Below are 15,197 nucleotides of genomic sequence, written 5' to 3'. Positions count from 1 at the left end.
CGTCTGCTGTATGAGGACGCGGCCAGGAATGGATGTCTTGCGCTCCAGGTCTTTCTATTGGACTTTTTCTTGACTAGAACTGGAAGGGGGAGAGGTCAGCGGGGGGTGTAGAAGATCTAGAGATCAGTCCCGTCACAGCCATGGAGTTAAAGGGGGTTGTCCACTATCTGAAACGGACGACCTATGTATCGGAGAAGTCATCCGTATATGATCGGCGTGTGGTTGACATCCGGACCCCGCACTGATCCGCAGCTCCGGCTGCCTCCGTGCACCGGGTGTTTGGAACGTGATTCAGTAGTTTGAGCCGAAATCAGAGGCTCGGGTCAAATAGCGGCCGTCCGGCATAACTGCAGCTCTGCTCCTAATGGCTTGGAATACTGCAGCTCGGCCGCTATTCTTTGACCGGAGCCATGTATTCTGACGCCTGGAGGCAGCCGGAGTGGCGGATCTGTGCGGGGTCCGGGTGTCTGCACTGACCGTATACTGATGACCTATCCAGTAGATCGAAGTGGAAAACCCTTTGAAAATGAAGAAATTCTGCCTTAGCCACCACTAGGGGGAGCTCAGGGGAAGGATTTATTCTTGTTGCAATCTGGCTTAAAACCACGAGGGTCCACGGCCCCCGCACCACATTCACACAGTAGGTAAAACGACACCAGTCCCTGTTACTACAGTAACCTCTCCATATACTTACCATACTCCTGAGTTGAGCCCACTACGGTAGTTCAGCGGCAATATGGGGGGGTATAGTGCTGCCCCTAGTGTGTGGGTGTATATGGGGGAGCGGTTGTGTTGCAGACATGTCCTTGGTGTCATGTTTGTGCCGTTAGGTGGCATGGAGGAACACTGCTGTTTCTACTGTGTGGTTTGTGGCATGGAGGAACACAGCTGTGTCTACGCACGTTGCCATAGAAGTTGTAATATACGTTGCATTTACAGTGGTCGGAGGTTATCTCCGTGTTAGGATGATGGTGGTAGTAGTTGTCAGCTCTTGTTCATACCAACTTGCTATATTTTCTTGCAGGCTGGATGTGGTCCCTGGAGCCTCGTCTGGGCAGGTATGACGCTGATCTTGATATTTTTCATGGTTTTCTTGCCCCTGAAGGCGCTGCAGACATGACATCGGTTTCATGTTTGTGTCATTAGGTGGCATAGAGTAACACGGCTGCGTCGACACCTGGTGCCCGCTATGTGGGTACTAGGAATAATTTCCAGCCGGACATTTGCCTCTTTTGGGGCTGTTAGTGAATCGTCTTGTTCAGATTATCAGATGTCTCTGGTGGGAAAACTCCATTACCTTCACTGGTTGTCAAACTTAAACCCCTAATAATCACCCGGTGGCTGGTTTGTGGACAGCGCTTGTTCGCTCCCTCTACAAGCGGTCTGTATTGGGACGATTGCTCGTTACTCTGATCACTCGTCCCCGTATGTTATTATCATCCTGTCGGCAGCACTTTCTGTGAACGCTCGTTTGCCTGATAATTGGCCGATGTAAAAGGGTCTTTAGCCGTCGACACGATAAGGTGCTGATGGATCCGGTCGGGGTGAGACTAATATTAGTACATTGAGTGCACATGGGTGTCCTAACCTGAGTGAGGCGGTGGCTGAATTGTGAACATCTGTAACAGCCCCTGTCGCTCGGCTCATTCACACAAGTGTCGGGTATAGAAGTTGTTTAGATTTGCGTGTTGTCCTGGGTGCCAATGAGACGATGTGACCCACAACAGAGGCCAGTGCACCCATGTGTGCTCACAGTACTAATCTAGAACTATCTCCATTTATATCAACTATTCAGTGATCAAACCCCTTCTGGACATTAGACCTGGTTACATCATAGCCGGGTAGGGGATGTATAGAGGGGGCTCATGGGCCGGGCCCGCTCCATATAAAGCGGGTGTCTGCTGTATGTTATAGCCGACACTTCACAGTAACAGGCAGGATAGCGCTCGAGCGAGTTCCCACTCATTTAGCCCATTAAGTGCCGGCAGTCCATAGCGACCGCAGTGTTTAAATTCTTGGAAATAGGTGGACGACCCCCTCTAACAGCTTATCCCCCTCCCGCAATGTGATCACAGGGTGCCGATGGTTATGGCAGCCCGTACTAATCAGTAGCTGATTGGTCATGGTCCGACTCCCGGGACCTCTGCCGATCAGCTGTTTTAAGGGGTGCACTGCTTGTACGAGTGCTGTACCCCTTAATTTCTTCTTGTTCATTGAATCGCAGACACAGATTTAGCAGAAATGAAGGGAATCTGCGCTCGTACTACCGCTCCACCCCCTCTAAAAAACTGATCGGCGTGGGTCCTGGGAGTCGGGCCGTGACCCATCAGCTATTGAAGGGTTTATCCTAAACCGGATGGGGAGAGCCGGCCGCATGGCCCTCTAGCCGTTAGGCCCTGCTCGGTATCTGTAGCCGCCTAACAATGCTAAACGGGTTACCTGATCCCCCCCCCCCCCCCCCCCCCGTTTCTCTATAGGTTTAGGATCAGCTTCTGTAACAGATATTAATGGCCTGTTCAGTGGATATGCAATGAATGAGATGGGAGACCCCTGTAATGAGGACCCCCGTGATATTGGTGTTTGTGTGATGGTCATAGTGATACTTGTGTTTGTTTCCTGCAGGACGGCTGTATCGTCTGGAGCTCCGGCTGGACAGGTACGCTGCGCGTTGTCTTTATATTTCATGGTTTTCTTGCCCCTAAAGGCGCTGCAGACATGACCTCGGTTTCATGTTTGTGTCATTAGGTGGCATAGAGTAACACGGCTGCGTCGACGCCTGGTGCCCGCTATGTGGGTACTGGGAATAATTTCCAGCTGGACATTTCTCTTTTGGGGCAGTTAGTGAATCTCCTTGTTGATCAGATTATCAGATGTCTCTGGTGGAAACTCCATTAACTTCACTGGTTGCCCCCCCCCCCCCCATGTTATCGGGGTAATCAGTTTCTGTACGTTGTTCCTTAATGAATCTAATGCCGGACAAACCAGCTCCGTCTTTGAGACTTCCTTATAAGATGTGGGTGCCCCGGGCTTAGAACGGCCTTTGATCTTCATATGATGAGATATTTGGGGGACGATCTTAATGTTGCGTTGTCTTTTTCAGGGTGACGTCTGCTGTATGAGGACACGGCCAGGAATGGATGTCTCACGCTCCAGGTGTTTCTATTGGGCTTTTTCTTGAATAGAACTGGAAGGGGGAGAGGTCAGCGAGGGGTGTAGAAGATCTAGGGATCAGTCCTGTCACAGACACTGAGTTGAATGAGAAAATTCTGCCTCCAGCCACACTAGGGGGAGCTCAGGGGAAGGATTTAGTCTTGTTGAGTAGGAGTGGTGGTGTAGCTGTAGGGGGAGCAACTGGGCTTAAAGCCAGGAGGGTCCATGCCCCCCCCCCCCACCACCAAGATTTGCACTGTAGGTAAAACATCTCCCTGTTACTACAGTAACCTCTCCATATACTTGCCATGCTCACTCCGGAGTCTGGTGCAGTTCAGCGGCAATATGACTAATTTGCAGCGCACAATGTCCTGACCCTAAATGGTATCGGGATCTGGTGCCTCGCCTGTAGTGAGGAGTTTAAATACGTGGAAACTGTGAGCTGCTGTATCTAATACCACTGTCTGATAGTCCCCTAGACTATCAGGGCAATAGGGGGTAAGCTTTTTTGCTCTGGCCCATGAGCCTTTAGCTATGCCCTGATTGTATACAGATATATGCATCTCCCACTGAGCTCCCCCTAGTGGTGACTGCAGGCAGAAAAATTGTTTGTTCTGTGTAAGAGGATCCAGGCTTTGTTGCTGTGTATCGAGGTCTGATCCCTATAAAGAGCAACTAAAATCATGTGCTTAATACAAGACCTTGGTGTTCAGTAGTCAGGATAACTCTGGGCCCTTGTATATTGTCTGCAGGGTAAGTGCGGGTGACACAGGGTGTATATACATTTGACTGCTATTCCCATGACATTGTATATATATTTTCTATTGTTTGTATTTTATTTGAATAAAGTTATTTTAAAGCAACGTGCGGCTCCTTTAGTTTTCTTCTAAGTTGTAGTCAGACCTCTTAGTTGCAGAAATATATTAATTTTTTTGCTTAGGGCTACAGGCACTGGGTTTAGGGTCACACCCAGTAATGGGCAGTCTGCTGTATGGGTGAAGTACTGGGGACTTGCCAGAAGTGGTGGTGTAGAAAATGGGGTTTGAATTTTTAAACTTCACACTTGCTAACGCCCCTAAACTTTAATGACCGTATCCTCATGTAGCTTGGCCGGTTGTTTAGGGAGAATCTTGCTCACCCCGGGTGGTTACACTTACAGTACGAGCCGCCTCGGTGATTATCATTGTGCATCAAGTAAAGTGATGGATCTCGTGACGCTGTGAAGTTTGTGTTTGAGATTAAGTCTGCCGGGATTTAAGAATGCAGAACGTTGGGAAATGTCACTCATTAAATGGGAATTATTGGCGAACACCTTAAGCCCCGAGCGGCAGCTGCTGGCTGCGATATGAAGCAGGTAACTGGTAAAAGTCCATGCTAGATGGAAGTGTCCTAAACAAATCTTAATGAGATTCCCCACTGAGGTTGCTGCGTTCACGAGCTGATGGGGAAGATGCAATGAAAATGACACGATACCTGCATGTGTGTCTAGTCTCTAATGCAACTGGACAGAGGTACGCGGTGAGATGTTGTAATATGGGGTAAGATGAGTGATGGGGTTTATATGGTACGTACTGCATTGCTCTCTCCAGTCCACCAGGGCCATAGATCCGGACTGATAGACAGGGCTTGTCACTGCAAATTGTCATGTTCCAGAATTGTCCCATGAAGTTCATAGGGAGGGAGTGGAGGGTAAAACCTCTGCTGGTGCCCGGTCTGTTGGTATAAGAAGGGTCTGTCTTTCCCTGGTCTTTAGACTAAATTTTTTGGGGTGATAGATGCATTCCCCAACATCACCTGAATCTGTGGCTACCAATCAGAAGATTGAAGTTTGGTCATTTTTAGAAACCTTTCATTCACGAAGTCAGACCCCTCTGACGTTGGGACACCACCAGTGCCTTCCACAAGTCCAATTCTTCCGAACAGGAAATAACCATCTCTGCCCTGTGTGAAATTGGGAGCACCGTAAGGCCTCATGCATGTCTATGGGCACTGAAAAGATGGCGCCATACTACTGAGGTCATATGGGGTCCTCGCAACGTGCATGACGCATTATAGTATGAATGTTGACGGGGACTTTACTGTGAGTCGAGATATATGGAGGCGGGCAGGAATTTGAAGATTTACAGACCGCAGCAGGGGACCTGCAGGAATGGCGGACACTATCAGTGTCTTGTATTTGGCAGTAAAGCTACAGCCTTCACATAAGGCTCTTATTGGTTCCTTCAGACCACCGTCCTTCATGGGACCATATCCCTTATAAGAAATATATTATTTTTTGTTTATCTGTTCCTGTTTTGGGGATTATATGTATGAAGCTGATGTGAAATGCTGCTGTAAATTATTTGCCTGTTTTTTAAGCTTTATTTTAAACTGGAGTTGTAGATTATTTGTTTGCAACCTGCAGGTCTACAGAATTTGTGGAACTAAAACTCCCTAACACCTGCAGGTCAGGGCAATATTCACATGCTGGCTATACCTGTAGTACCACGGTTTTGCCACTTGAGGGCAGTAAAGTGTCACAATTCATGAAGTAATTGTATAATTAGAGGATCAGATTCTGCTTTGTGTTCTGGCTTGGGGGGGGACGTGCAACCTCCTGTGTGGTCCGAGCTGGTGACGCTGGTATAACATCATTCTATCTTACTGTGAATGACCGTCCTCATGGACCCCCCCCCCCCCCCCCATATGGAAGTCAAATGTATGAGCGATTTAGGAGCTATTGATGAAACATTACAGAACCCACCTGTCTCTCTGTATGCATTGTATGGACTCATCCTCCGGAGCTGCGACTATACAGCAGAGGTTTCGCTTTGACGTTCTATCCTTAACTGCTGGAGTAGTCTCGAGATGCGTTTCATTGTTACTGCTCTCAGGTACCAAAGGGTTTTATAAATTGCTGCCCTTTCAATGTACCCGCAGCCGGCATTCAGGGTTGCCATAGAAATCATTAGAAGTAGCACGATATGAATCACGTTTACCCAGTCACTGCGCTGCCTCCGCTCACCACCATAAAGGAGGGGGAGGAATTATCTGTCAAAATGAGGTAGCGCCAGTGGATAAAAGATATTGGCTTTAAGTTAACCGGACAGGGTAGAGAAGTGTTAAGGTTAAAAGTAATCTCGTACAATGAAAAAGAGTTCTCACGATTTCCTGTTTAATACGAGGCGTTCGCTGGTAATGGCGACAATGAGGCTAAAAAAAAAAAATAGACTTCACAAACCTTTATTTACATGTGAATTCTCATTGGAAACGGCACGGACAGTTACAGCAGCTGCCATGGAGGGAAGGGGGATCCTGCAGAAGTGAGATTATTGGGAGCCGGGGCCTGTAATACTCTGCGGCGAGCTGTCATGAGGGAAGCGGCTCTGCAAATCTGGAGAGAATCTTCACAACCTGCCGTAGACGGCACGATTCTTCCCGTAGGGTGATGTAACGGACTATTTTCAGACCATTATTAGTGACCCATGTCAGGTTGTTTTGGTGTGTGGGTATTTTTTTGTTTTTACATTGAAGTCAGTGAGACGACAACTGTCAGTATCCGTAATGGTTTACGTTGAATCAACGGGACTAAGTGTGTAGTGACCGACCACAATAGATTTGGATATTCTGGAATTAAACCGAAATCCATTGCAGTAAATGGTATCCAGAGTATGTTCTGGTCAGAGATATTTAAGGGTGTATATAACGGATATTGACTCAGGCCCAATGAACATGACCGTAGATTTAGTCTGTAATTACAGACCCATTCAGTTCTATGGCCGACTCACACGTGTCTTTACAGGAAGGTGTCTGGGCCACAAAAGATAGGACATGTCCCTTTTTTTATTTATTATACAGCGTGTGCTCCCATATTTTATATGGGATCAGGGCCTGCAAATATGGGTGGCTGTCCCTGTATTTACTGACTGATTACAGGCAGTTGTGTGCAGGGGGGTCTTATTCCTTATACATCAGCATAGGACAATGATGTGATGAATTTAGGGGGTGTTCTCCTTTAACAAGCATTTCCAAAATCTTTCTTTAACTTACGATTACTTTTTTAATATGGGACAACTATTCTGAAATGAGTTTAAAATGGTCCACCTACAGCCGGCTTCTTGTAGCCATAAGACGTCTCTCAGAGCGATTCTAAACGTGTGCAGATCCAATCAAAATTGTCTCGATCTGCCAGCCACTATATTCTGTCTATAGACCACAGTTAGGAATATTTGGTATTGGAGATCTTTTTCCACAGCAAAGTCTTCAGATTGTTTAATACGAGTGAATGGTGGACTTCCATCTGACTGGCGAGTCCGCTGAGGGTCATACAAGTCCGCAGGTGTTTCTGCAGCTCCTCCTTGAGGTCGGAGGGAGAGCCGTACAGCAGGTATTCCTGCAGTAGTTTACAGGCTTTGGCCAGGTTGGGCTGGATGACGTCATTTTTACACTGTTTCATGAGTTTGTCGCAGGCGGCGGTGCAGTCTCTGCCGAACGTGCAGTCTGAGTTCTGCTCGCAGTGGCGCCCCTTCAGGAAGCCTTTGATGGTCATTTCAGTGGCCACCTTCCTCAGGTCGACTACTTTGAAGTCGTATTTTTCATTGTATCCGATGTTTTTGAAGCTGGCTTCACAAATGAAGAAACTTCCGTAAGGCCCGTGGAAAATCTCCTCCACAAATTCCAATAGTCCGATGGCTATTTTAGCTCTTCTAGGCCAAGCTGGAGCGAACCACTGGTGGATGAGTCGGTGCACAGGGGATGGGAGGAGGTTTTGTAGGAAGCCGGGTATGTGATTGCCGTAGAGGGATTCGTGAGGGATCTTCTCTGTAATATAAAGGTCCCCGCAGTGGCCAAGTAGCTGGGACGTGTGCTCCTTCTCGTGTAGCGACAGCATGAGAAGAAACTCATTCAGTTGCAGCAAGGCCCATATAGACTTGGCTTCCGCCAATGACACTTTTCCATCCTCGTTGACGTCTGCCATGGTTAAAATCCGGCTGACCAGGGTTGTCAGTGACGTCTGGTCTCCCAAATTATCCTGTAGGGATGGAGAAGGGTTAAAATAAGGCAAAGGCGTTTACCACAGAGAAATGTTAAAACTACCCTCAGCCTTCTGATAGGTGAAGAGATTTCTATCGGGCGAGTGATCATTTTAGAAATCTTTTTCTCTGTTCTTAGTCCACCTATCGCTAGTCCTCGCTTAATATTGTTTTAACCCCTTCCTGACATTTGACGTACATGTACGTCATGGAAAGCATTGACTTCCCGCAAAATGCCGTACATGTACGTCAAACGTTTGGCACCGGCTCAGAAGCTGAGCCGGTGCCATCACCGGATCTCAGCTGTATCTTACAGCTGACATCCGACTGTAACGGCGGGGACCGAAATTAGCTTCGATCCCCGCCATTAACCCCTTAAGTGCAGCGCTCAAACGCGATCGCTGCACTTAAGGTGTTTGCAGCTCATCGGAGCCCCAGCAATGAAATTGCCGGGGTTCCGGTGGCTGCAATGGCAACCGGAGGCCTAATACTGGCCTCCCGGTCTGCCTAGCACCGAAGCCGGTCAAGATCCGCCCGGCGGCGGAGCCTGATCGGCTTCCGTAGCTGCCGGCAAGATGGCGCCGGGTCAGGAGCTGATCCGGCGTCATCAGCGGTGGAGGTCAGCTGTACTGTACAGCTGACATCCACCTGTAACGGCAGGAACCGGAGCTAGCTCCGATCCCTGCCATTAACCCCTTCGATGCAGCAATCGAAAGCGATTGCTGCATCGTAGCGGTTACTAGCAGATCGCCAGCCCTGACAGGCAATCGGGACTGGCGACTGCTGTTATGGCAACAGGAGACACAATGGTCTCCTGCTCTGCCATTACGGAAGCCGATTTAGGCCCCGCCGGGAGGCGAAGCCTAAACGGCTTGCTGTCAGTGAATGACTGACAGATCTAATACATTGCACTACATAGGTAGTGCAATGTATTAGAAAAAAATAAATCTGACCGTTGGACCTTCAAGTCCCCTAGTGGGACTTGAGAAAAAGTGTAAAAAAAAGTGCAAAAAATAAAAGTTTGAAAACAATAAAAGTTTCAAGTAATCAAATAACACACAATCCCCCTTTTACTCTTATCAAGTCCTTTACTATTGAAAAATAATAATAAACCATATGTATTTAGTATCGCCACGACCGTAACGACCTGAGGTATCAAAATATTATATTTATTGCACGCGGTGAACAGCGTAAAAAAAACCCGTAAAAAACGTTACCAGAGTTTCTGTTTTTTGGTCACTTTGCCCTACAAATATTACAATAAAAAGTGATCAAAAAGTCGCACGTATCCAAAAATGGTACCTATAAAAACTATAGCTCGTCCCGCAAAAAACAAGCCCTCATACACGTCCGTCGACAAAAAAATTTAAAAGTTATGGTTCTCACAACTTGGCGACAGAAAAAATACATTCTTTTTACAAAAGTTATTTTATTGTGCAAAAAGTTGTAAAACATAAAAAAGTGCTATAAATTAGGTATCGCCGGAATCGTACTGACCCGCAGAATAAAGGTAACATGTAGTTTATAACGCATGGTGAACGCTGTATAAAAAAAACAAAAAAAGCTGTGCCAGAATTGCGTTTTTTTGTTTACCTGGCATCCCAAAAAATAGGATAAAAGGTGATCAAAAAGTTACATGTACCCCAAAATGGTACCAATAATAACTACAGCTCATCCCGCAACAAACCAGCCCTCATACCGCTACGTCTATGAAAAATAAAATTAGTTAAGTCTCCAATAAGTCAGGAAATAAAAAAATATGCAGTTGTGCCCGAGGGGAACATTTCTTCTGTTTCAAGAGGCGATTTATCAAGGACCTAAAATTAGGGAACCAGGAAGGGGAGAGCCCAACATATCCGCTGGAAGCGACGGTGCCCGTATTATACCAGGACAACACTTCCCAGCAAAATTCCCCAAACTACAAAGGCGCGGAGTGTGGACCAAAAGGGGGATAAGAAATGACACCATTTATCAGTGCGACACCGGCCTGTGCAGATAGGATTGCTTCACAGCGTAACACACATCTATGGATTATTTATTTTTTTATACCACCTGATTATGCCCCTTATATACTCCGCCCCGCTTACATGTACCCCCACATTATAAAACACCAGCAATACTCAAACAAATATAGTACCAAGCAAAATCCGCTCTCCAAAAGCCAAATGGTGCTCCCTCGGCCCTGAACCCTGCAGCGTCCCCAAACAGCAGTTTCCTTCCACATATATGGCATCGTCATACCCGGGAGAACCCTTTTAACAATTTTTGGGGTGTGTGTCTCCAGCGTCATAAGCTGGGCATGACATATTTGCCACTGAATGGCATATCTAGGGAAAAATATACATTTTTAATTTGCACCATCCACAGCGCATTCATTTATGGAAAAGACCTGTGGGTTGAAAATGCTCACTACACCCCTTAATAAATGCCTTGAGGGGTGCAGTTCCATAGTGGGGGTCACTTATCAGGGGTTTCTTTTTATTATTTCACATCTGAGCCTCTGCAGTTGTGAACCAATACTTTGTAAATCGCCAAATTAGGCCTCCACTCCGCATGGTACTCTTCACTCCTGAGCCCTGTCATATGTCCAGGCAAAAGATTAGGGCCACATGTAGGGTGTTTCTAAAACCGGGAAACACCGCATAATAATTAGAGAGCTGTCTTGTTATGGTGGCACAAGCCGGGCACCACATATTGGCATATCTATGGAAAAAAATCCCATTTTCACTCTGCAACATTGAGCGCACACTAATTTCTACAAAACACCTGCAGGGTTAAAATGCTTACTACACCCCTTGGTAAATGCATTGAGGGGTGTAGTTTCCAAAATGGGGTCACTTCTGGGGGGTTTCCACTGTTTTGGGCCCACAGAAACCAATCCAGCAACATCTGCACTCCAAATGGCGGTCCTTCCCATCTGAGCCCTGCGGTTTGCCCAAACAGCAGTTTATGACCACATATAGGGTATTGCCGTACTCGGGAGAAATAGCTTTACAAATGTTGGGTTCTTTTTTTCCTTTATTTGTTGAGAAAATGAAAAAATTTGCGCTAAAGCTACGTCTTATTGAAGAAAAAGGATTGTTTTTATTTTCACTGCCTAATTCTAATAAATTCTATGAAACATCTGTGGGGTCAAAATGCTCACTACACCCCTAGATGCATTCCTCAAGAGGTGTAGTTTCCTAAATGGAGTCCCTTTTTGGGCGTTTTCATTGTTTTGTCCCCTCAGGGGCTTTGCAAATGTGACCTGGCCGCCGCAAACCATTCCTGCTAAATGTGATCTCCAAAAGCCAAATAGTGCTCTTTCCCTTCTAAGCCCTGCCGTGTGTCTAAACAGCCGTTTATTACCACATGTGGGGTATTGTTTTACTCGGGAGAAATTGCTTTACAAATTTTGTGGTGCTTTTTCTCCTTCAGTCCTTGTGGAAATGAGAAAAAATTAGCTAAACCTACATTTTCAGAAAAAATGTAGATTATTATTTTCAGGGCCTACTTCCAATAATTTCTGCAAAAAAACTGTGGTGTCAAATCGCTCACTATACCCCTAGATAATTTCCTCAATGGGTGTAGTTTCCAAAATGGGGTCACTTGTGGGGGGTTTCCACTGTTTTGTCCCCTCAGGGGCTTTGTAAATGTAACATGGCCTCCGAAAACCATTCCTGCTAAATGTGAACTCCAAAAGCCAAATAGCGCTCTTTCCCTTCTAAGCCTCGCCGTGTCTCCAAACAACCGGTTATTACCACATGTGGGGCATTGTTTTACTCGGGAGAAATTTCTTTACAAATTTTATGGTGCTTTTTCTCCTTTAGTCCTTGTGGAAATGAAAAAAAATTAGCTAAACCTACATTTTATTTGAAAAAATGTAGATTTTCATTTTCACAGCCTACTTGCAAAAATTTCTGCAAAAAACCTGTGGGGTCAAAATGCTCACTATACCCCTAGATAATTTCCTCAAGGGGTATAGTTTCCAAAATGGGGTCACTTGTTTGGGGTTTCCACTGTTTTGTCACCTCAGGGGCTTTGTAAATGTGACATGGCCTCCGCAAACCATTCCTGCTAAATGTGAACTCCAAAAGCCAAATAGCGCTCTTTCCCTTCTCAGCCACGCCGTGTCTCCAAACAACCGGTTATTACCACATGTGGGGTATTGTTTTACTCGGGAGAAATTGCTTTACAAATTTTGCGGTGCTTTTTCTCCTTTAGTCCTTGTGGAAATGAGAAAAAAAATCGCTAAACCTATATTTTCTTTGAAGAAATGTTGATTTTAATTTTCACGGCCTACTTCCAATAATTTCTGTAAAAAACCTGTGCGGTCAAAATGCTCACTACACCCCTAGATAATTTCCTTGAGGTGTCTAGTTTCCCAGATGGGGTCACTTTTGGTTGATTTTGACTGTTTTGGCACCGCAAGAGCCCTTCAAACCTGACATGGTGCCTAAAATATATTCTAACAAAAATAAGGCCCCAAAATCCACTAGGTGCTCCTTTGCTTCTGAGGCCGGTGCTTCAGTCCAGTAGCACGCTACGGCCACATGTGGGATATTTCCTAAAACTGCAGAAACTGGGCAACAAATATTGAGTTGCATTTCTCTGGTAAAACCTTCTGTGTTATAAAAAAAATTGTATTAAAAATGTATTTCTGCAGAAAAATATGAAATTTGTAAATTTCACCTCTACTTTGATTTAATTCCTGTGAAATGTGTAAAGTGTTAAGACATTTTCTAGATGCTGTTTTGAATACTTTGAGGGGTGAAGTTTTTAAAATGGGGTCACTTTTTTGGGGTTTCTAATATATAAGGCCCTCAAAACCACTTCACAACTGAACTGGCCCCTGTAAAAATAGCCTTTTGAAATTTTCTTGAAAATGTGAGAAATTGCTGCTAAAGTTCTAAGCCTTGTGAGGTCATAGAAAAATAAAAGGATGTTCAAAAAACGATGCCAATCTAAAGTAGACATATGGGAGATGTTAATTAGCAACAATTTTGTGTGGTATAACTGCCTGTCGTACAAGCAGATACATTTAAATTGAGAAAAATGCTAATTTTTGCAATTTTGTGCTAATTTTTGGTGTTTTTCACAATTAAATACTGAACATATCGAGCAAATTTTGCCAGTAACATAAAGTCCAATGTGTCACGAGAAAACAATCTCAGAATCGCTTGGATAGGTGAAAGCATTCCGGAGTTATTACCACATAAAGTGACACATGTCAGATTTGAAAAATGAGGCTCTGTCAGGAAGGTCAAAAGTGGCTAAAGAGGGAAGGGGTTAACAATGTGTCGTTGATATGGATCACATGTCCCCATTGTTGGTAAAGCTTGGCAGCAGGGGTCAGGTGACCTCTTGTGCTCATGGCCAACGCACCATAACAGAATATCGGGGACTGGCTAGTTGGAACAGAAAAAAAATATATATCTCCAATTTACAAGTCGGGGTGTATGGCCATATTCCTATATTTGTAGATTCCCGGGAAACCCTCTTACAGACCAGCTTCATATCAGTCTCCTGTCCGACTATTTCTGTCCAGACAGAGGTTCTAAATATGAGTGGTGGGATCTTAGTGGTTGTCGTGGGTAAGTACGGCACTTTTTTTTTTGCACTAGTTTTGCTACTTGTACCTTTTTATGCCTTGTGTAGTAGAAGTGGATGAGCGTTTATGGGGTAATGGGCTTTTCTTTTCTTCCATTGTAATTCCAGCACTCTCCAATCTCACCTTTAGGAAGTTCAGCAGCATCTCCTTGAACTCGTCCATGGATGTCCCTCTGGTGGGTTTATCAAAGAGGACAAGCGCTCTCCGAGGGACGGCGTCCGGGTTGTTGTCCACTTTGAAGTTCTCCTCCACCCCGCACTTAATGATGACCTCTCTGTCCCTCCAGAGCCCCCTGTAGACCTGCAGAGGACAAATGTTGTGGTTAATAGGGGTTAGATCTAAAGCGCAACATGTTCCATTCCGTTAAGTAAACATAAGGCCATACGCACCAAAACCGTAATGATACCCAGGAAATACGCAGGTAAAAACACGTTAATCGTGCGGTGTCTGGTGTGATTGGGATTTTCCACAGTATTCGGCAGATACAATTCACAAGGGGAAATGTAACAAATTCACATTCTGCAGGTTTCAAAATCTGCATCGCAGGTCAATTTACGTGCAGGAACATAACGCAGTGTGTAGAGGAGATTTCCTGGAATCTCGTTGACTACGCTGGTACTAGAGTACGCTGCAAGTTTACGTGTAGCAAAATAAGGAGCAGACGACGATCAGAGCAAAACTACACACTGGATCTTGTTCAATAAAGAGGTTTTTTTTTTCAGTATAGTTGAAATGCCATCAAAGTCTGATTAGTGGAGATCCGGCCATGGGACACGAACAATCTGGAGGAGGGGGAGTACTTAGTTTTCAGGTGTGAGGAGGCTGCACAATCCCTGTCCATAATGGGAAATGAAGAACAATTTGTAATGCCGGACGTGCATATTGATCTGCCATTCAGGATCCTAAGAAAGTAAAGACCAAAACCTCGGACATTGTAATGGCAGACATATTGATTGGCTCACAGCTTTCCCAGAAACAGAAAAGTGGACAACACCAGACGATGCAGTATATGTCAAAATGTATTTTTTTTGTAAAGTGGTTGTACAGATGAAGAAAAACATTGCTGCTTACAGTGCCAGATCTGTCCACAAATCACCCTTTTGTATCCCATTTACATAAATGTAGTTCAGCTGCAATATCCGATACAACCTATGAACAGGTGTGGCGCTGTTCCTGGAAGAAAGCAGCCGTGGTTTTCTAGGATGACGCCTTTTAACGTGTATGTTTAAGGGGCAAGTTTTACTTTCTGTCACTAATGTATAAGAGGTGAATGTGTTAATTCTGGTAACGTCCGGCCACCATTATACGCAATATCTAACCACCTATAACCACAATGAGCGCTGCAATCTGATTGGTTGTTCGTGACATCCACGTATTCCTTGCACCGGTTAGGCCTAAATGAACCATTGCTCTGCGTTCAGTAACAATCACCTGTAGCGGAGGGA

The 15,197-nt window shown here is 45.3% G+C and overlaps 1 protein-coding gene, 1 long non-coding RNA gene and 2 other non-coding genes across 7 annotated transcripts in view; 3 read left to right on the top strand and 1 right to left on the bottom strand.

The window, feature by feature from the left end:
- LOC142658989 (uncharacterized) lies at nucleotides 1–4,013 on the top strand. Its single transcript, XR_012850234.1, has 3 exons — nucleotides 1–48; nucleotides 1,025–2,656; nucleotides 3,101–4,013. It is a non-coding gene; the product is annotated as an uncharacterized LOC142658989 (long non-coding RNA).
- Nucleotides 1,093–1,224, top strand: LOC142660111 (small nucleolar RNA SNORA17). The gene has a single exon (XR_012850426.1). It is a non-coding gene; the product is annotated as a small nucleolar RNA SNORA17 (small nucleolar RNA).
- LOC142660112 (small nucleolar RNA SNORA17) lies at nucleotides 2,692–2,823 on the top strand. The gene has a single exon (XR_012850427.1). It is a non-coding gene; the product is annotated as a small nucleolar RNA SNORA17 (small nucleolar RNA).
- A 2,343-nt stretch (nucleotides 4,014–6,356) lies between the features above and the next one.
- The window catches only part of DIPK1B (divergent protein kinase domain 1B), a 110,890-nt gene continuing 102,049 nt past the window's right edge, over nucleotides 6,357–15,197 (bottom strand). For all 4 annotated transcript variants that reach the window (XM_075834603.1, XM_075834604.1, XM_075834602.1 and 1 more), the window contains 2 exons: nucleotides 13,876–14,052; nucleotides 6,357–8,161 (listed from right to left, as the gene is read on the bottom strand). In XM_075834603.1, coding sequence (XP_075690718.1) covers nucleotides 7,349–8,161; nucleotides 13,876–14,052 — 990 coding nt within the window. In that variant the 3' untranslated portion in view covers nucleotides 6,357–7,348. The remainder of the gene's footprint in view (nucleotides 8,162–13,875; nucleotides 14,053–15,197) is intronic.

Source organism: Rhinoderma darwinii, chromosome 8 (genome assembly GCF_050947455.1).
Source record: "Rhinoderma darwinii isolate aRhiDar2 chromosome 8, aRhiDar2.hap1, whole genome shotgun sequence".
Lineage (NCBI taxonomy): Eukaryota > Metazoa > Chordata > Amphibia > Anura > Rhinodermatidae > Rhinoderma > Rhinoderma darwinii.
Note: the sequence above shows the minus strand (reverse complement) of the source record. Positions and strands in the feature narration are given on the sequence as shown.